We start from the raw sequence: 21,255 nt of genomic DNA, 5'->3' as shown, positions 1-21,255 counted from the left end.
ACATATCTTTGAGTCAGCTGATTATCATGATACAATAGTTTTATTTTTGCAGCTATGTTAAGGCTGTCTGAAGGCTTAATATGCATTAAAAAATATACATTTTATTTTGAGCTAGATTTTAATTTCAATATGTAGTATATGTATTAATTTTGAGCCAATTTGTGATGAGAGTTTATTCAGGTATTTTGATAAAGTATTTTTGTGATGTAACATGACTTTGTTGATCACGTGATGGACACTTATGAATTCCTAAATGTTGCTGAAAAAATCGCATTAGCACACGCGCAAAACAAAAATTTTGTGAAAAGTTACATAAGTCAATTTATCGTTATCATTGGTACATATAAAGTGCTGGGGCAAGTCTGAATTTTACTTCTTAAGAAAATATTTCACGAAAAATTTAACTTACCCACACACAAGGGGGTATTTCTCACTCTTTATTGCAATATATACAAAATAGGATAAATTACACACAATCCCCAAGCAAAATTCAGTTTGAAGACATATTTCCCTTGTAGATTCACACACAATATATCCAATTTATCCTTATAAATCCTTTGGCCAGTCAAATATATACACGATTCATAAAGTCTAACTCTGTCTACAGACGTGTATGGGGGGAACGTTTCACGTTCAATTTTTTGTTATTGTTTGAATATGTGGATATGTGCATATCGGACAAGCGAAAGGAATAACAATATTAAATTGCAAATGTTCAACATTATAAAAGCACATTGGAGCTAAAAAAGAAAAAGGAAAAAAAACCAATGCATACATTTCAACTAAACAACAATGCTAAAAAAAAAATTCTACGTATCCTGTGAAAGGAATTTAAAAGTTATGACACTTTCCAGGCCATGTCAGCTCAGATATCTAGTGACTTGACGTCATATGCTATTATGATGTCATAACAAGGTAGTTCAGAGAAGTTACTACAGTTGGAACAGTTTGATATTTTACGGACAGCCTTATCTTAGCCGCGTTCTTTTCTTTTTGAGAAAAGCTGGTTTACTGTCTGACTTAATAATAAATGTGACTAGTATTTAAACAGGATCCATAGCTTAGTTGAAACCTAGTAAATTTTGCAAGGGATAATGAAGACCATAAATACCAAACATATATTAAAATGAAATTAAAAAAAAAATGACAAAAATGGATGTCTATATCGCCCATAACATTCATGCTAGTAGATTCTTCATATCTAATTTTGTAATTTTGTGTTATTCTGTGTCCCGTTGTGAACCTTTCCCTATCTTTTTTTGTTTTTTGTTTCTCTTGCGATCCCATATTTCGGGTTTAATTTAAAAAAAAAAACTTGAGATCTAGAGATTTCATCAAAAAGTATATATGCAAAGACAAAAACTTTCCTTTTCTTTGAACCAACACTATGCAATGGTGAAATAAAATTTAAAAATGTTATGATTCTATCTTGTACTCAAGATTTTCGATCAAACAACCCCAAGTTTTAACTTACATGTAATATGATTTTTCACATACATTTTTTTTTTATCATTTTCTGCTCAAAGATCGTTATAAAGTAAGAATCGAAATTATCCTACTTTTTTTTCTTGATATTTACATTAAAGAAAGTGTCAACCTTCAACGAACAAAATAAAGCCCACTTTCCTCTTAAAATCATAGGACTAATGTCATTGTATTAAGAGAGGTGATCTTGAAGAAGTCCAGCATAAAAAAATCCATTCACTTACAAACAAAGCATTTCTATGCATGACATTGAAGTATTACTGAGAGCAATGTACACTCTATAATGACAAAAACGTATTTAACATATCCGTCACCCTTACAGCTGAAAAAAAGTAAGGTATAGTTTAAAATGATTTTTCCTTAACCTTTTTTAAAAAAAAAAAAAGGCCCGAAAAACATCGGTTTTGTGATATGTTATGAATTTAAGAAAATAATATATCCGTTATACCTCTTGTAATAATATGCAAATGATCCTCATAATAAGCCAATCCTTTTCCGGGAGTTTGGAACTTTAGATCCACTTGTCCTTTCCTTCCTACTCTGTATCTCGCTTCATTCTTGTAATTGTCATCTCGCTTAACGAAGGCGTCACAGTTGAACATTCTTATATTTTTGTCTATTAACTGTTTTACTTTGCCTATATAAGATAAGGAATCATGAAAATGTCTAAAATTTAAGGCAACATACATATGTATCTTCTTTACTATTACCAATATTCAAATGATCATAGATAAATTGTCATTAAAAAGGAGATAAAAACAAGTATCAAATTACTATACGCGTTTTTTTGCCCAAAATATCTCTTTTGATTCTTATCACAATTCGTTGTATGTGTTTTCAAAGTTAGTGTAATAAAAAAAAAACCTCTCCTGTCTTAGAGCAAAGTCACATAAAATAAACTGATCATGAAATAGATAAACATGTCACACACAAATTGTGCAAAGCAGTTTTTTGTATTTTCTAATACAGTATATATATTTCTACGAAAATTCTTTTTCTATCCCGTAGGGTTACTTCTAAAGGTGAATTCGTACTTGGAATATCTTCATTTTAGAATGATAGCTTCACAGCTTAAAAATTTTCTAAAATATTCAAATATAAATAGTAAATTCTTATATTTTTCTATTTTCCTCCTTTAAGTTAAAATTAGTCTGTAGACAAATGTACCTGTTGCCTTTCTGTCACTGCGTAATGTTACTTTGGCGCCAGGAAATATCCCTTTCATGTATTTGAATTTTTTTGTCTCGAAGAAATCAGAACGATGACCTACCTTGATACTAAAATGAAAAGTTTATTTTGATTTTTTACAGCTTTTTAAAAGTGAATTTTGTAAAGATTGCTCTTAATTGTTCATACCTTCTTGATTTTTGGTAAAGTTTTCTCTCAAATTCGTGACAAAGAATATGTTCACCACGCATGTAGCACTGCGTGCACAAATGAATATCCTTACAAAGGCAACAGCTCCATTTCATACCACGTATTGGATTCTCTTTACATTCGCTGCATTTGTAGCCGTTGTGTATTGCCCCTACCAATGAAGGTTAAACATTGTATAAACATGATAGTCAAGTAAATCTTTTTCTTTTATATTTAAAGTATTAAATTAATTGTATTTAAATTAGGTAAAATTTTGAAAAACAAAAAAGGCAAAAATTTGAACATTTTTTATTCACTTCCTGTGTGTACTAGAAACGAAGGCTGACACGTCTATCCCACTTAGGTAAACATATCTCTCCTTTTCTATCAGATATATGTGACCGCGACTGGGAAAAAGGGGCCAGTTGCGGCAATAAAGTAACAGAGAAGAAACGTCATTAAGTCCACGCGTTTTCTGAAACCGCGGTTTTTTTCTGTTGTAAGAAAATAAAATTATCTGATCTTCTTTGCCACGCATAGTCACCAAATTTGATTAAACTTTGCCCATTATAACAACTTGATACCAGAAACATATGTCAAATAAAATTTTGTTGCTATGTGTCTTGGTTGCCATGGTAACAGACAGAAAAGTTGAAAAAAATTGAGACATTCGGCCAATTATGCTATAAAGAAACTATTTAGAATTTATCTCTAAGTAAGTGGTAACCATGGGTGCATTTGGAATACATTTTAGATGCTAAAAAATGCTGAAAAAACGTTCAATATTCACTAATGATAGGTGTTTTTTGATCAAACTCAATCAACAACTTAAGAAAAACAATAAAAATATTTGACCTTAAGTAATTAGGTAATTAGGTATTGGCAATATTATTCTAAAAATAACTTTCATGCTTGCCATGGTAACAAAGTGTAACCATGCAAAATCTGTTGCTAAGATTGGGTTAATGCTACTATCTTGAGGAAAAACAAAAAATTCATGACTGGCACATATACATCCTTAGGACCTTGAAACACCGACAACATAAGGACAATTGGGATTAATTGTTACTTTGCAGTGTAACCATGGAAACAACGTACCATTTGTTTAAAGTGATATTTTTTGCTGTCTTAGGAATTTACTTATCTTTTAATCAAGAAACATATTATTTGACTCACCTTGAATAGTACTTATCTGATAGAACTAAAGTTTAATATCATATATTGATAAAGTTTGTTGAAAAATACAACACTGTTGCTATTGTTACCAAGAATGGAAACTATTCGATTTTGTACATTTTATATCAATATCAAAGCTTATTTGCCAGCTTTTTTCATCCAGTTAGAGATTGGGTGGTAGTCAAAATTGAATATCGGTTTGGCTGTTCATAAATATCAATTATAAAAGTTTTGGGAATCTACATACAAGGGTGCGTATCCAAGGAAACAGAATATTTATAAATTTATAAGATTTTTATGCATATTTTTCGGCTTATTTTCACAGCAACGCTCTATTTAAAGAATTCAATTTGAATTTTTTGAAATGTGAAATTAAGGGTCACACCAACGCCTTTAAAAATTGATCATCAGTTATATAGAAATATGCTTTTTTAAAAGATAGAATAAGATTAAAACACTAAGAGAGTAAATTTAAAATCCCTTTGTGGTAGTAAAACCACGCAGTACAGTAAAGGTGACTAATGGAAATATCGGCGAATTTTTATATCAAAATACGTTCTTTACAAGGATGGGCGATTCTTTTAAGGACTTTACTATTATCGAAAAAATGTACTGTGGTTAAAAACTACATGTTGGGGACGATTAGATTTCTTACCTAGACTTGTGACGTAATATGGCAGTTACGTGATTTTAGAAATTTACTTGCAGTATTGAGGTCATCTATAAATTCCAATATTGCAAGAGCATAACCACGTTAAAAATCTCAGTTTAATTTATAATTATTTTCAACACTCTTTGTAGTTTGTGAAAAGTGCTGCGAACCTATATAGATTCTACTACATAATTGCTAAAATTACGTTTGTTAGACCGTATGTTGAATATTTTGCTGGTCAAGTACATTAAATATAGATATAATTAACTCATTTGCAAGATTTCATCATGTTCGCAGCACTTTTCAAATATCTTCATACCTCTTGAGTTTATGTGTAAAAGCTTCTCATAATTCATTTAGGGTATGCCCTTGCAATATATCGATTTCTTACGACCATTCTATTACCCTTCAATGAATCTGCATACAAATATACGGCAGTATCGCTTGTCTAGGAAATATACGGGAAGTATATGAATAAAATCATAAAATAGACATCGCATCCAAGTTAATGGCCTCTTATATATCTGCTAATACATTTTATTTAATTACAAAATACATTTTTCATTGTATGAAATATATCTTGATCCGCCTCTCACTGCATACAAACTGCGTCAAATGTTGCGATATGACGTCACATTGACAAGTGCATAGCGATCGGTGAATTGTTTATATATTGCTGTGTGGGATTTAACCAACGACAAAAATACATGCAATAATAAGTATTGATGTAGTTTAAAGCTATCCAACAGTTTAAAATAGCAAATCATTTCATTTTGTGGTAATTTGAAGAACATATATTTTTGTGTGATGTCATAGTAAGCATTTCCCGTAAAAATTAGGCCCCGCTTCCTTATTGCAGCCTTAACTGTGCTGCGCATGGCAACCATTGTCAACCTATAAGACATATCATATTTCGTCCTTGGTATATGTTACAGGGACCTTTTGTCTATTATTTGCTTGTATTTCAACCTATAATTGTTTTTATTCTTAAGTGTATGACTTTATAAAATTAAATGAACAAAATTATTACTTTTGAATACCTTGTTTCCATAGTAACGCATGTAATAGTTGATTTACCAAACATGTTTATCATGCATTTGAGAAATCAAACCTTCAACTTTCAGAAACAGTCATTGCCACTTGTTTGCTTTGCTGCAAACGTTAACTGTGGGGCTCTGAACATGTTGAAAAATGCCATTTTTCACACTTTAGGACATGTTTCTATGGTAACCATGACACATAGCAACCAATTTTTGCCTGATTTGAGTTTCGGTATCAAAGATCTTTATCATAGAGAGTTTGGAGAAATTCTGAGACTATGCTTGCCAAAGCTCCTATATAAAGGTTCAAGTCATTACAGAGAATGGCTCTTAAATTATGATAAACGTGATGACTTTAACTTTTCAATCGTCAACTTCCCTTACTTATACATTCATAACGTGCATACGCGATTTATATCTCTCAGTTGATTCGATACACAAGAGCATGCTCTACGTATGAACAATTTCTAAAGCGAGGTAAGTCATTGACAAACAAGTTGAAGAAACAAGAATATCAGCAGTCTTGTATAAAGTCGTCATTTCGTAAGTTCTACGATTGAAACAATGACCTTGTAAGCAAATAGACTTTATCATTAAGTCAAAAGCTGACTGACTTTTCTCATACTAATTGTTAGGCCATTATTTACACACTGATTTATCAATGGATTTTTCCCTTATTTCCAGATCATGGCAAGAAGCACACGGTGGATGTGACCGGTCGGCAGGGGATGCTCACTCCTCCATGGCACCTGATCCCACCTCTGATGTTTTAGAGCTCCGTGTTTGATCTGCTCCAAAATTTGTATTGTTAAGTGGACGTTTGGGTTTGAATTCTGTTCGTTATCCCCATACATTTCATATAAAAATTGCGTAAAATCATTTATTGCTTCTGAGAACTCACGAGGACAAAATCTCTTTTAAAAATAGAAATTGGGTATATCTAAAGACAAGAAATAGATTTTAGAAAAAAAAATGAAAAAGTGCCTAAATATTATCATTCTCTATCAAGTCTGATATTGCTCGAGAATGAATGCAGTTGGAAAGAAGTATAGCAGACATAGATAAATCTCTTCATTTAACGGGATATTCAGCTATAGACATTGCAAAATAAACCGGTTTGCCCTATAGATTAACAATCTATAGAGAAGACTGAAATAAAGTTTCGCGATCCAGTGGTATGATATAGAATGTGTTTTGTGGCGCAAGTATTACCTGTTTGCGCATTATCTAGAAGAAGAAGATCACCAGAAGTATTGTAGGTTTTATGAATTTTCTCAGAGTCCCAAAGAACACGAACAGTGTCTTCTTCAACCTTGATTATAGTACCAACAAATCCAATCCCCTTGTCGTCCCTATTTCTTTGTTCGTATTCGGAACTTAAAACAACTCTTTGTCCTTCTTTTATTTGATCTTAAAAGAATCAATATATATATATATATATATATATATATATGAATATGAAATATTTTTTGAATTAATTTTTCGCTGTTGAGAAGAATTTTGAAATATAATTCCTGAATGAAATATTGAGATAACGAACCGTATTCAATGTAATTAATAGCATACAAAATCATTAACATGCCTCCAACAGAGATTTAAAATAAATCTCACCTCCTTCGTATGCCTCTTTGATATCAATGCCTGCAAAGGTGTCGCATTCATAGATCTTATCTTTGAGATTTTTATGATCTTGAATGTCCTTAAAAATATAAATATCTATCGCAGTCGACCATTACAATATTGTTATTCTCTCTCTCTCTCTCTCTCTCTCATTACATTCATAAATGTATCATGCACTACCTTCGTAAAAGAAACTTTAAAAGGAAATATTTTTTTTGTAATCGCCTTAATGTATATAAACGAAAATAAAGAGGGTTTCTTTTTCAGTTTCATATTGTTACTGAAAAATAATTACCCCATCCCTGCATTTCAAAATTTCGTCATCATCCGAGCTAATCCAGCTTGATTCCTATAAAATAAACGTATTTTAATTTAATTTTTAAAAAGAAATGTACTTGAGATGATGGAAAATTGATTAAGATGGAGCGAAGTTGCATGCACTACGTAAACATGTCAGTATACCAATCCTGATTTATTCTTTTTTAAAAAAATTATTATTATTATTATTATTATTTTTTTGGTTCATATATACAATTTGAAAAAAAAAAATTGGAAAGGGGTTGCAAACCTTCCATATCAGGAGAGATTTTGTATACATATACAGGGTTCTCCATGAGTTGTTTTATTGTGTCGGCCCCGACACAGTAAAATTTTCCGCGACACAGTAACGATTCAAATTTTATCACTGCTTATGCGTGCGACACAGTAAAAATTTTGCGACACAGTAAGATCTGTGATAATCAGAAAATCAGATCATAAATTCTCTCCGACTGAAACTTTATTCAAACAAATCTACCGTCCTTCAATTTTTAAGGCAGAGCACTTAATTATCTCTTAATTAGGACACTTTGTCTTGCTTCACCTTGCATAATTAATTATCTCTTAGACCCTCGCTGGACTTTACGCATGAAGAAACAAAGACAATTTGTTTTCACACTTCCATGTAACCGTTGTAACCATGCTAGTTGTATCTTTAAATATTATTTAAAAATTAAAAATTTATCATAAACATATGACTTTATACTTCAGAACCACGTCTCTAGAATCATGTTGGCACTGTGAGTCAAACATCGTACCATAATCATTTTAAATTAATTGATGTAAATGTATTGTTGAAGAATTTAAAAGCACACCCTAAAAGTATTTTACTATCGTAAAGTTTCTTTATTTAAGTTCGGGAATTCGATCAACTGACAAAAATCACGGCAAATATACTTTTAAAGATGTTAAGTAGATCGATTGTATCGACAAAAATTTCCTCTGCCCTTCAGAGGATTAAAGAAAAAACGCGAATATTAGTGGTTCACGTAAAATCTGCAACGGAGTAAAATTTCAAATGATGGAGAACCCTGCAATGTATATTCAATATGACTGTCAGCGAGAACAACGATATGATCTCCACAATTATATTTTTTTTTCTCATCGATTATAATTATGTGGAAACAGAGTTGAATTGATTGGAAATCTCCTTTAAAACAAGCATTTCAAAATTCTATATTCGGTATAATGACTTTTTTTCCCACAAATAATATATCGTTGGATCGTATTTGGCATTTAATTTACAGGAAAACTAAAGGGATGCACGATGCTAACTGTATAATTCATCTTTATGTAAGTGTGGATATAAAAAAATCGATGGCGTTGATTTCTAAAAAAATCCTAATATTTGCCCCTTTTATTTAAGAATTATACATGTCTCATTGATAAGATGTTATCAACCTTTACAGTATCGATATATTAATGAATTATTTTTTTTTTACCATCTACATGGTTATTATTTTTCCTATCTGCATGGTTAATAAGCTTAAAGACACGTAATATCAATAAATTGAACACTATCAGTTGCATTGAATGTGCTGCAGGGAAGCAATTTATAAGAATAAAAAGATTCACAAACGGAAGCATATGTCGGCTGGTTTTCACAATATGAGGACATTTCTTTGTTTTAAAAAAAACTAAATAACAGGAATTCTAAGTGAATAACTTCTTTACTTTATTATGTATTTAAAAGAGGGATGGACAAATCTAAAATTCATATTCCCATTAATTTGCGATAGAATTCCATAACTCAAATGTTGTAAAAGCGATTCAGACGAATGCGTTATTCAAATAAAAAAAAATTATAAACTTTTTTATCTTTAAAAATTACCAAATCTACGAATTTCAGACCTGTTTAATCTTGTCAGACATAGGCGAACTTTCACAAACGTATATTCACCGTAATATTCATCAATACACAAGAAGACCCCGTGCCCAAGTTTGACAATTCAAAGTGTATTTTGTATGGCTATTGATAATTGATAAAAAGAAGCAAAGTTTTGAAAATATTTAATTTTTCCTTCGTAATCCAGATAAACTAACATGGTAACATAGTGCACGCACAAGCAACACAATTAGTTGAGGAATGATAATTTGATCCATATTCCCACTCAAAATTGTTAGTTTAATTCTTATTTTGATAATTTCCATTGGAAAAATAATTTTGCATTGTACGCTTTCCAGTTTTTTACCTCATCCTCACTGATCGTAGAAAAATCAAAATCAGAATCCTCTTCGTCACTTTTATTCTCCTTCTCAGCATCATCAGTATCATCATCATCATTATCATCATCAGAATGCTCCTTGCCCCATGCACTGCTTTTAGAGTGAACCTTTTAAAGTAGTTTAATTGGACAGGTAAAATAAGTAACAATAGTAACGAGAGACAAAATGATACATCTAACCAACTTTTTAATGAGGCAGTGCATAATACTTTTGTAAAATTGAAAACAGCTACCTCTGATAAAATAATATTTATTTACAAATTATCATTTTACATACCCCGTCATCAGAGGATGTCATATTATTTTCTTTATTTTCTTGGTCCTCTTCATTTTCCTCAGAATTCGCATCTTCTTTCTGAAAATAATAAATATCCTAATAGCTTCTCAACATAAAGAGATATTAGTTTTAATTTATTTTCACTAGTTTCATTGTGTCCTGTAGTATTCCTTGCCTTTTTCCCGTTTGTGAATTTTACTTTCCTTTCTTTTCCTCTTTTGCTAGCCTTCTTTGACTTCGATTTGGTCTTCTTCTTTAAAAAATGAATATAAACTATTAAAACTTCTTACATTCTTTAAAAAAGTAATCCCTATAGCCCACTTATAAAATAAAGAACAAAAATTTACAATCAAATCATTCAAAGATTGGTACGTTGAAACACGTTTTAATTAATTTGAGACTTGGTCATTTTCTGTCATGAATAAATATAAAAGTGCACTTATCAATTTTGTCAACATCTCAAAGAAAATAAAAACTTTATCCAAATTATTTGAAGCAAAAAAGTACATTTAGGTAAAAAAAATAATCTTTAAGTAAATTGAAAAATGTGTAATTGATTACAGGAATATGATGCGTACACATTCACTTTCAATGCACAGATTGCGACACATTTGTCTCGTCTCTCAACCCCCCCCCCCCCCCCCCAGAAACACCTCTAATTGCTTTTATGAGGATGGACGTCTGAAATAAATTTTGTGATCCTTCTCGAGACTGTATCATTCTTGACTGCCTAGCTGCAAATATCACTATCTTTTTTTCCATTGACAAAAAAATTAGATTCTCATAATACTTGACATATGGGAGATTTTTTTTTCAACAATTAGTGCAAAATTAAAAACGTGTTGAGAAGAAGTAAGCAACTATATTCACATCAGTCAAAAAGAACTGACGATGAAGACACATATTGTTGACTGAAAAAGGTAATTTCATTGTTTACAGGAACGTGATGTTTTCGGATTTAACTTAATGTACATGATGGCCATTTGGTTTTTTCCAGCAGAAACACATGTATTAACATGTTTTAACTTCTCATTGTGTTCATGAAGTCTATTTTATTTTAGCTTGAGAGGCCATCATATATGAAAGACTGCTAAATTTATAACCCTGTCATTGACTGAGGCCAGAGAAGTGTTGGAACTTTAAATTGAAGTTCACAATAATCACAATGCAGCCAAATTTTCTTATAACATTATATTACCTGTAGAACATTGTGTGTTTTCCCCATTGAGATATACACAATTAAGGGAACCATATTTGACATTCCAATATATATTCCTTTGGAGAGAAGGATTAATCTCCCGACATTCCGTGTTAAATAATAATTACTATTACATACTGCAATAGGAAAGTGAAGTTTATATATATATATATTTGAGACGGTAGTCTGAACTCACTGTTATAATAATTTTTTTTTGCATTTTAAAGAGATTTGATATTAAATTTCTAACACAGTAACTGTGAAATCTGGAATAATACTTACCCTGACTCATCGAATTTCAATTAGATTAGGTTTGTTAACCAAGGTTTTATTTACGTAATTAAGGTTTTTTTTTTTTTTTTTTTTTGGATAATGCCCCTGAAAGGATTTATGCATATAATATCTTTATATTATGCAGAATAAAATTTAGACATATCCCAGATGACATGACTATGTTGGGCCAACATTGGCTGTGGGTTGTAAGGTTGGCATCGGTTTAACAACGTTGGGCCAATGTTGGCCAGATGTTATGACTGACTGAGACAATGGGCTAATACTAAGGTTGGCCTCGGTACGTTGTGACCACGTTGGGCCAACGTTGGCTTAATGTCATGTTGTACGTTTTATAAAATAATTAATTAGGCAGCGTTGGACCGACATCGGCCCAATGCGGAAACAAACTCTAATTCTGTTTAATTAAATTACATTTTTAGTAGTGTGTAATATCATTATATTATGTTTTCTTCTTGTTGCTGCATCAAACCCTTGAATGTATATGTCGGATCCGAATCTCAGAAGTAATAAGGGTATATACAAATTATACGAAGGGAATGATCGAGTCAAGCCACGACAAAACCAACATTGGGCCAACATTGGAATCAAAATGTTTTATGATACGTGCAGATTAATTATAATGTATTGAATATAATGGGTTTTGTTTAATGCAAAACCAATATCTTCAATTTTATCACGTTTATATTTCGTATCAAGTATTAATTATATATAATTATTTCTGATTACGTGATATGATATGATATGATATGATATGATATATATATATATATATATATATATATATACACACATTTTGAAATATGATTTAAATCAACACAATAATCAATTTCTGAATTTGAACTTAATTATATATAATTATATTCCCAGGCTAAATTTTTGTTAGAAAGACAATCCTCACAAAAATGGATTCCTTGCTGCGGTTATTTTTGTTCTAATTTTAGAAACGTTTAGAAACGTGTCTTCAAGATACATTTAGGTCACTTCAAAACTAATTCCTTGGTTCTCCTTCTCAGCAGGACACTGGCCAGGCCTGGCCAGTTACTTTGGTCAACAGAGCTCTATTACACAATTTCCCTGCTACTTGATACTGTGTCAGCAAGTTCCCACCACTGCCGCGTGTTCAGTAGACAAAGACGTATGTGCTTTCACTGCTTGGATTTTGATATTAATTTTGTTCACATTTCTTACTTCTACCTGGGTACCCTGGTACCGCTTCTAGCTGAAAATCACCACAATGTAAGTATGCATTTTTACACATGCTTTCATGTAAACTTTTAAAATGAAATGGTTAATATATGCTAATAAATTAACTGTGTCATGCGGCCTCTTTTGATGAACAAGCTTAAAAGTTATAGGAATTTAGACTTTCAAATTACTTTTAATTAATTTATATATATATATATATATATATATATATATATATATATATATATATATATATATATATATATATATATATATATATATATATATATATATATAGCCTGCAAATATTAATTAAACAGTTTTATAAAAACAACCATTATAACATACCTTTACTAAAAGTAAAGTATAAGGTTTCAATCCAAGATATTTTTAACAATTCTTTTTGGGACCCCTTATTTTCTATTTTCAAATGTTCTACACAATATTTAACAGTTTAACATTTTTATTGTATGTTTTCTTCTGCTTTTAATTAGTTTAAAATAGTAGGAAGAGTATGATTAAAAATGCATCGGGTTTAAGTAATATTTTTTGGCTCGGGTTAAAGATGCAGGAGTGATGGTAACATTTTTTTTCTTTCAGATTCGAGAGTACTAGATTCTATAAACATTTGCAAAACATAGACCTGTCTATTAACTGGAAAATATATTTGTTTTTTTTGTTTGGTTGGTTTTTTAAAAACCCTGTTTTTAAACAATTAAAATGGCTGATAAAATTGAGTCTTACTGGACAGTAAGGAGGGGGGTGTTATCAAGGATATCCGATCATCTCTCTGATTTACAAAATGAATCGGTACTTCATGAGGAATCACAGGTTTCAGATCAAAATGTGAGTTTAGAAAGGCTAAGCAACAGACATAATTCAGGGGTACCACACACTCATTTTCGAGATAGTAATGTGGTACAGAGTAGTAATGAACTGGTTGACATGGCTGGTGCATTTAATAGTGAATTTGAACTTACTGATGAAACTCAAGAGCAAACGAATGAAAATTTTGATGTTGATGAATCAGGAAGAGAAAATCTTGAGCATATGTTTCATTCAAAAAACATAATTAGTGAATCCTCTGATGATAGTGAATCTGATATTGAACCGGAGGAAAAACCTTTTTCCCAAAAACTAGGAGAGTGGGCCACAACTTTCCTAAAAAAAACATTGCATTGTTGTATTTGCTGACTCTTTTGAGACAGTATTTTCCCACATTACCAAAGGATCCCAGAACTCTGTTGCATACACAAGTAACATATGATGTGTCAGATTTAGCAGGAGGACAGTACTATCACTTTGGTATTTTGTCTAGTTTATCACAGAAAGCTGAACCACACTTGTATTTATTGGATGATGGATTCTGCTTTTCGCTTCAAATAAATATTGATGGTTTGCCACTTTTCAAGAGTACAAGCGATCAATTTTGGCCAATATTTGGGAAAGTACAAAACTTATGTGACAGTACACCCTTTATTATTGGTCTGTTTTCTGGGCAAAGCAAACCAAGTAATTTAAATGATTATTTGCAAAAATTTGTGGATGAATTCAAAGAACTTAATGATAACAGTTTTGACATTAATGGCAAACATTTCAATGTGATATTGGACTCTGTCATTTGTGATGCACCCGTAAAAGCCTTTGTTAAATGTATCAAGGGTCATTCTGGATACTCAGGATGTGATAAGTGTACTCAATGTGGTGTATATTTGGGAAAAATGACTTTTCCTGAAACTAATGCACCTTTGAGAACTGATGCTTCATTTAATGCATTCGAAGATGAGGACCATCACAAAGGCATATCACCTCTAGTAGAATTGAATATGGGTATGGTTTCTCAATTTCCCCAAGATTACATGCATTTAGTTTGTCTTGGAGTTGTTAAGCGTACACTGCTTTTGTGGAAAAAGGGTCCTCTAAGATATAGGTTAAACTCTCAAGATCTAAATCAAATATCTGATTCAATGCTGTCTTTGAAAAATTATGTTCCCTGTGAATTTTCTCGCAAACCCCGTTCCTTAGATGTTCTTGACCGCTGGAAGGCAACCGAGTTTAGGCAATTTTTATTATATACTGGCCCATTAGTCCTCCTGAACGTTGTTCATCAAAACATATACAAAAATTTTTTGCTCCTCTTTGTTGCAATGCTTATATTGGTGAATGAGAGTTTATGCAATATATACAATGTATATGCTCATGACCTTCTTGTTGCCTTTGTTTCCGACTTTGGTCAGATGTACGGTAATGACATGTTGGTTTATAATGTTCATGGACTGGTCCATTTATCAAATGACGCTGCAAAGTATGGTAGTCTTGATAATGTGTCATCATTCCCATTTGAAAATTTCTTAGGAAAGTTAAAACGCATGGTTTGTAAACCATCATTTGCTCTGCAGCAAATAATTCGTAGACTTTCTGAACAGAAAAAATATGAATACATCTAACAAAAGAGAAAAGGAATACCCAATTCTCAGAAAAGAGCATATATTAGGACCAGTGCCAGATGTTCTTGCAAATGGCATTCAGTACAGAACACTGGAAACTAGCAATTACAGCATAAAACTTAATGCTAAAGATTGTTGTGTTCGTGTAAATGGAAAATAGTTCTTGTCAAGAATATAGTATTAAAAGATGCTGATGTTTTTATAGTGTATTGTGCATTTAGGAAAACAGAAGACTTTTTTGACACCCCTGTGTCATCAAATTTACTTGGAATTCAGATAGTGTATGATTTGGAAGTTCACACCTGTGTTGCAAAACTGACAGAAATTCAATCAAAGTGTGTGTTGTTTCCACATAACAGAAAATTTTTAGCAATCCCTTATACCAGCAATATTTGGTAAATAGATTATGATGGCAGATTCGCAATGTTTTAAAACAGGGTCACAAAATGGAAATTAAACAAACTCAAAATAATTTTGAAAATATGCATAAACATATGTTTATGTATCATCATTATAAAGTAAATAAATTTTATGATAGGTCTATGTATGCTGTTGTGGAGTTCACGGATGGCCTTGAAGTAGATGTCATCCCATGTTCATGGCTGACAGAGAACAAAAAAAAGCTTATTGGCCAATGTGGAGGAATTCGGATAAAATCCATGCTGCAGTGAAGCGCTGCACAATACCAGGGGCAGACTACATGTGCCTCAATGTTAGAGTGCTTTATGAATCTGGTAAGTTATATGGTTTCTTTAAATATATGCTTCAACTTTTTAATGATTATCAAATTTATGTAAATCTTTTATTAAGTGTACATTTAATTTAATTTTTAATTAATTAATTGAGTTTTAAAATGTTAATTTGATGTAGTGATATAGTGTTACATATCCTTTTGTTTTATTTTCAAGACAACTTTGACAAAGCCAGGGGAAAACTATCAAATGCAGTATTGACATCAAGTTTAGAAACAACTGACGTAGATGATGCAATCAGAGAAGAAAAGATCCAGAAAAGAAAAAAAAGGTAAACTGTTCATATGTCAGCAAAGGCCATCTTAATCAATATGTAAAGGAATAGGAAAAAATATTTATTCTTTTAATAATTTTATTGATGATCTGGATTTTAGGCCTAATCCAAAGTATAATGATTTATCATCAACGGAGAGTGAGGGGGGAGATATTCCAGCTCAACCAATAAGAAGATCCCCACGAAAAAAGGCAAACTCTTTCCCAGAATTACCACCTCTACCTGTATTACCCCCATTACCATCACTATTACCACAACGAAAGGAACCAACATTAACAGAACCACCAAAGCAGCCCTCTGGAATAAAATCTCCTCACCTGTCTTCACATGCCTCCCCCACACTTATTCAGAAAGCACAGCCAAGAGTAACAGGTAATTCTTTGAAAAAATTATTTAGAACTCTTTGCAATATAAAGCAAGTGTTGAAATAATATTTTCATTATTATCAAATTATGATAACATGTATTATATATGTCTTTCTAGCAACTGAAATCAAGATCATATCTATCTTAGAAGAAATAAAAGGACAGGTTCGATTCAACACAAAACTGTTGCAAAACATCCAAACAAAAGTTGATGTCCCTTTCCCAGTGGGAGGAAAAGAGCCAGAATTAGACCTTGGCATAGATTTTCCTCTGAAAAACCTCGAGGACCTGGACAGCTTAGAGGAGAAGTTGGAAAATTTGGATATTGTCAAAGCATTGGTAAGTGGCCAATTTATGAATTTATGCTTTAAAAACAAGAAACTCATTATCATTGTTTTGTATCTACATGAATACATTTACCTGTATGTGTTATTATGTTTTCTCTTAGTTTAAAAAAAAATATATATGAATAGATAATTCTATTGAAATCAATATTTTATTTTCAGCTGTCAAATCTTTACTCCATCGGAGGTGACTCACTCCAGTCCAATGTAAGGAGACTCCTATCCTTTCTTCTAAAGAATGAACTAGCTCTGCAACTTAATTGGAAAGGGAAAGGGAAAAAAAGAGGAATTTCGACTCTGAAGTTGAAGAATGTTTTGCTGAGTAAGTTTTTCCCTCATTTGAATATGGTCAAGGTAAGTATTGAAACAAACCAAATACAAATGGTTTTTATTCTATTAATAATTTTTTGGCGACATTTCCTGAAAAGACCAGATTATAAATAACATGTACATGAGCAAATTATAGTTTTATAAGGTGTTCCATATAAAGTACATTTTTGTGTAAATTTATTGTAACAATAAACATGGTCTGGTAAAATAAAACATCTGTGTTTGTGAGATGCATTTTAATACAATGAAATAAGAAAACATATTCATTATTAACAGAGGCTGTCATGAAGAAGAGATTTTGTGCTCAGGCAACAGATGATGACATCGAAAAGCTTATCAAAGACTGGCTGAGATATGCTGCAGATCGTGATGGGGGAAGAAAGAAGAGAGAAGAAAAAAAGAGGAACAATGCCAGGGAGGCCGAGGGGGAAACAGAATAAAACAAATGTTTCATTAATGATAAATGAATAAGATTTATACCTCTATTTACATCTTATTTATTTATTTCATAGTCATAGTATTAGGCTAGAAAGTACTTATTCAGTTTTTTCAGTTAACTTAATTGTTCTTTCATAGACATGGATAGCAATACACAAAAATGACTTTAATTTTTATTTGATTTTATAACCAAGATTTTAGAAATGTGTTGCAGAAATATCTATATCTTGCAGTACAATTCAGAATGTAGTCAGTATATCAAAATTATTAAGTTTAATATATAAGCTATGGTAAGCAACAACATGGAGTAAGTTGAAAAGAAAAAAAAATATATGCATGGGCCAACATTGGGCAACATAAGAAAAAATGAGATGGGCCAATGTTGGGCCGACATTAATCCAACATTAATTAAAAGATTTAAGAAAATTCCAGTGTTGGTCCATCATTGGTTTTTGGTTGGCATGAAAGTCATAAATGTTGGGCCATCGTTGCACCAACATATTGGCCCATTGTTGGGCCGATTAGCAAAATTACATTGGGCCAACGCAAGTTTGCCAACGTTTAACGTTGGCCCAACAAAAAAGGTTTTGTTGGGCCAACGTTGGCCCAATATAGGTATGTTATCTGGGATTTTGGAAATATCTACAATGGCTTTTTAATAAATAATGACAATGTACTCCATTAAATTTTACACCTGATTGAATTGAATATTTCTTTAAAAGTGTATTGTCATCAGTGATATTGAATTGACTCCTAGTCACAAGCTGTTTGCAAGGCAATTTGCAAAAGAAACAATCTTATCCGGGCACACCCTTAGGGCGCTGATAATATGAAGCAAGAAGGAAAGTCCCAAAAGGACATTTTGAACATCATGTGTTTTATCAAATATCGTTTTCTAATGAATATGAAAGGTAAAGAAATTTTCAAAGAACTCTTGTCATTGTATGGAAAACCTCTTGTATATCCATCAAAACCGTTTACCGATGGATAAACCATTTCATACTTGGTAGGGTTTCAATTGAAAATATCGTCTGGAAGGCCTAGATCAGTAATCAATGACAAATCATTCTCAGAGTGACTTGAATCAGTTTTCCAAAAAGTGGAACATTTCATCTGGTAGCGTTTTTGAGATTTTGAAATAACGTTTAGGAGTCAGGAGAATGACTTTGAGGTGGATCCCACATATTTTAAATGATAAGCAAAAGCAAAAATGATTGCAAATGTCTAGAAAACTAATGAAAATCATGGAAAATGCAATTAAAGACGTCTTCATGATATTGATACGGGGATGAAACTTGTTTACATTTTTATGAAAATCTGGGAAATAAAATTTGGCTCACGAAACAAATAAAAAAGTCATACGAAAGTCATGCCATACGTAGAAAGACAGCAAGGAAGGTTTCTTGCATTCTAAAGGCGTAGTCGCATAAATTCCAATCGTAAAGGGCAGAAGTGTTACTTAATTTGATTTTGCTTAAAAAAAATATATTGTTTGTAATAAAAAACTTAACACGAACAGAAGATCAAAGTCAGGAATGAGAGGGATTCAGCGATTACATTATAATGCCCCAGCCATACTGCAAGGTACACACGAAACATGTGGCGTGAAAATAGCATACACTGTACATCAACTGTATCCCCCTCCTTATTCATCAGATGTATATCTTAAATTCAATAAATTTTAAAAAAAATGTTATCTGGACGCTGTGTATATTCCCATTCTGCATTAGGTTCAGCAGTGTCTGAAGAGTATACCTCTTAAACAAGGCTAATGAGAGCTTTTAGTTCTTGAAAACAAGTTTTCAAAAATTTTTATGCCCCGCCATGAAAATGGCCGGGGCATATAGAGTTTGTCATGTCCGTCTTCCGCCCTTCCGTCCTTCTGTCCTTCCGTCCTGCTTTGCGTTTAGCTCAGTTCAAAGCTCAGTTTCAAAGAAATTATTCTAGATATTTTTATCAAACTTCCTATGCTGATAGATATTGGTGAGAGCTATTCAACTGCATCAACATGTTTTAAATCCTTGACCTTTCCTTTGACCTAGACCTCACTTTTCTTGAATAAGTGTTTAGCTCAGTTTTAAAAAAAACCATTCAAGAAAAAAGTGTAAGAAAACTTCATATTCTGGTTCATACTCATGTAAGCTATTCAACTGAGTCAACATTTTTTGACCTTGACCTTTCCTTTGACCAAGACCTCACTTTTCTTGAATTAGTGTTAAGCCAGTTTAAAGGAAACAATTCAAGATAGTGTAATCAAACTTCATATGCTGGTACATATTGGTGTAAGCTTTTCAACTACATCAACATTTTTTGACCTTGAGATTTCTTTTACCCTTGACCTTACTTTTCTTTAATTAGAGTTTAACTCAATTTCTAAAGAAACCATTCAAGATAGTGTAATCAAAGTTCATATGCTGATACATACTGATATATGCTATCAACTGCATCAACAGTTCCTATGCTGATAGATATTGTTGAGAGCTATTCAACTGCATCAACATTTTTCAACCTTGATCTTTCCTTTGACCTAGACCTCACTTTTCTTGAATAAGTGTTTAGCTCAGTTTTAAAGAAAGCATTCAAGATAGTGTAATTAAACTTCATATTCTGGTACATACTGATGTGAGCTATTCAACTGCATCAACATTTTTGACCTTGACTTTTCCTTTGACCTTGACCTCAATTTTCATAAATTAGTGTTTAGTTCAGTTTTAAAGAAACATTACAAGATATTTTTATCAAACATCATACACTAATACAAAATCTCATGTTGCATTACAAACATACACTCGGCGGGGCATTCATGTCCTATGGAGATATTTCTTGTTTATCTTTTATATTACCAAGTAGAACATTGATCCCCTACTGTAGCCTCGCCTTACCCTCTGGGTCACAATTTGATTAAACTTGTATTTCAACTATGCAAGGCTTTAACTACATTTCATCTTTTCTAGTCAAGTTGTTCTCGAGAAGATTATTAAAAGATGCCATGAGTTTTCACTAATTTTCAACTGTATACTTCTGAAACAAGAAAAGACTTTATTTGCAATTTGAATTTCCATTTCGCAGGGATTCTTGGTGCTAAGTTTTATTGAAATTGACCATGTGTTCTGGAAGTCGAAAATGTGAAACATTAACGATAACAACGAAGACAGATAACAGGCAAATTTCCAACAGAAAAAAATCATTTGAGCCCTTTGCTCAAATGAACTGAAAAGTGATATTTCAGCAGAAATGTGTGAAACCTTGTTGAATGGTCAGATTAAAAAGGCCAGTTCTTATTTCTGTCATGTTTTGTAATTAGATCAACCATTGCTCCAGAATTGTTTTAAATGATGTTCCAATCAAATTTGATACTTAAAATTTGAGCTATATTACAGATATTTATTTTAACTTCAAAATATCATTGTCACATACCCCGTCATCAGATGATATTAAAATATGATACTCTTCATTATCTTCGTCCTCTTCATTTTCCT

The 21,255-nt window shown here is 31.9% G+C and overlaps 1 protein-coding gene and 1 pseudogene across 1 annotated transcript; one reads left to right on the top strand and one right to left on the bottom strand.

Annotated features, from left to right (window-relative positions):
- Positions 1–2,530: 2,530 nt before the first annotated feature.
- LOC133198261 (uncharacterized) lies at positions 2,531–11,401 on the bottom strand. Its single transcript, XM_061334381.1, has 9 exons — positions 11,348–11,401; positions 10,349–10,402; positions 10,150–10,227; positions 9,840–9,980; positions 7,625–7,678; positions 7,321–7,408; positions 6,922–7,119; positions 2,842–3,013; positions 2,531–2,567 (listed from the first exon to the last, which is right to left on the bottom strand). The coding sequence occupies exons 1-9, from the start codon at positions 11,399–11,401 to the stop codon at positions 2,531–2,533; spliced, it is 876 nt and encodes a 291-aa protein (XP_061190365.1).
- A 2,145-nt stretch (positions 11,402–13,546) lies between these two features.
- On the top strand, positions 13,547–17,778 carry LOC133198260 (uncharacterized; annotated as a pseudogene).
- Positions 17,779–21,255: the final 3,477 nt, after the last annotated feature.

Source organism: Saccostrea echinata, unplaced genomic scaffold (genome assembly GCF_033153115.1).
Source record: "Saccostrea echinata isolate AGI-Se365-2 ecotype Australia unplaced genomic scaffold, CSIRO_AGI_Sech_v1 ptg000033l, whole genome shotgun sequence".
NCBI lineage: Eukaryota > Metazoa > Mollusca > Bivalvia > Ostreida > Ostreidae > Saccostrea > Saccostrea echinata.
Note: the sequence above shows the minus strand (reverse complement) of the source record. Positions and strands in the feature narration are given on the sequence as shown.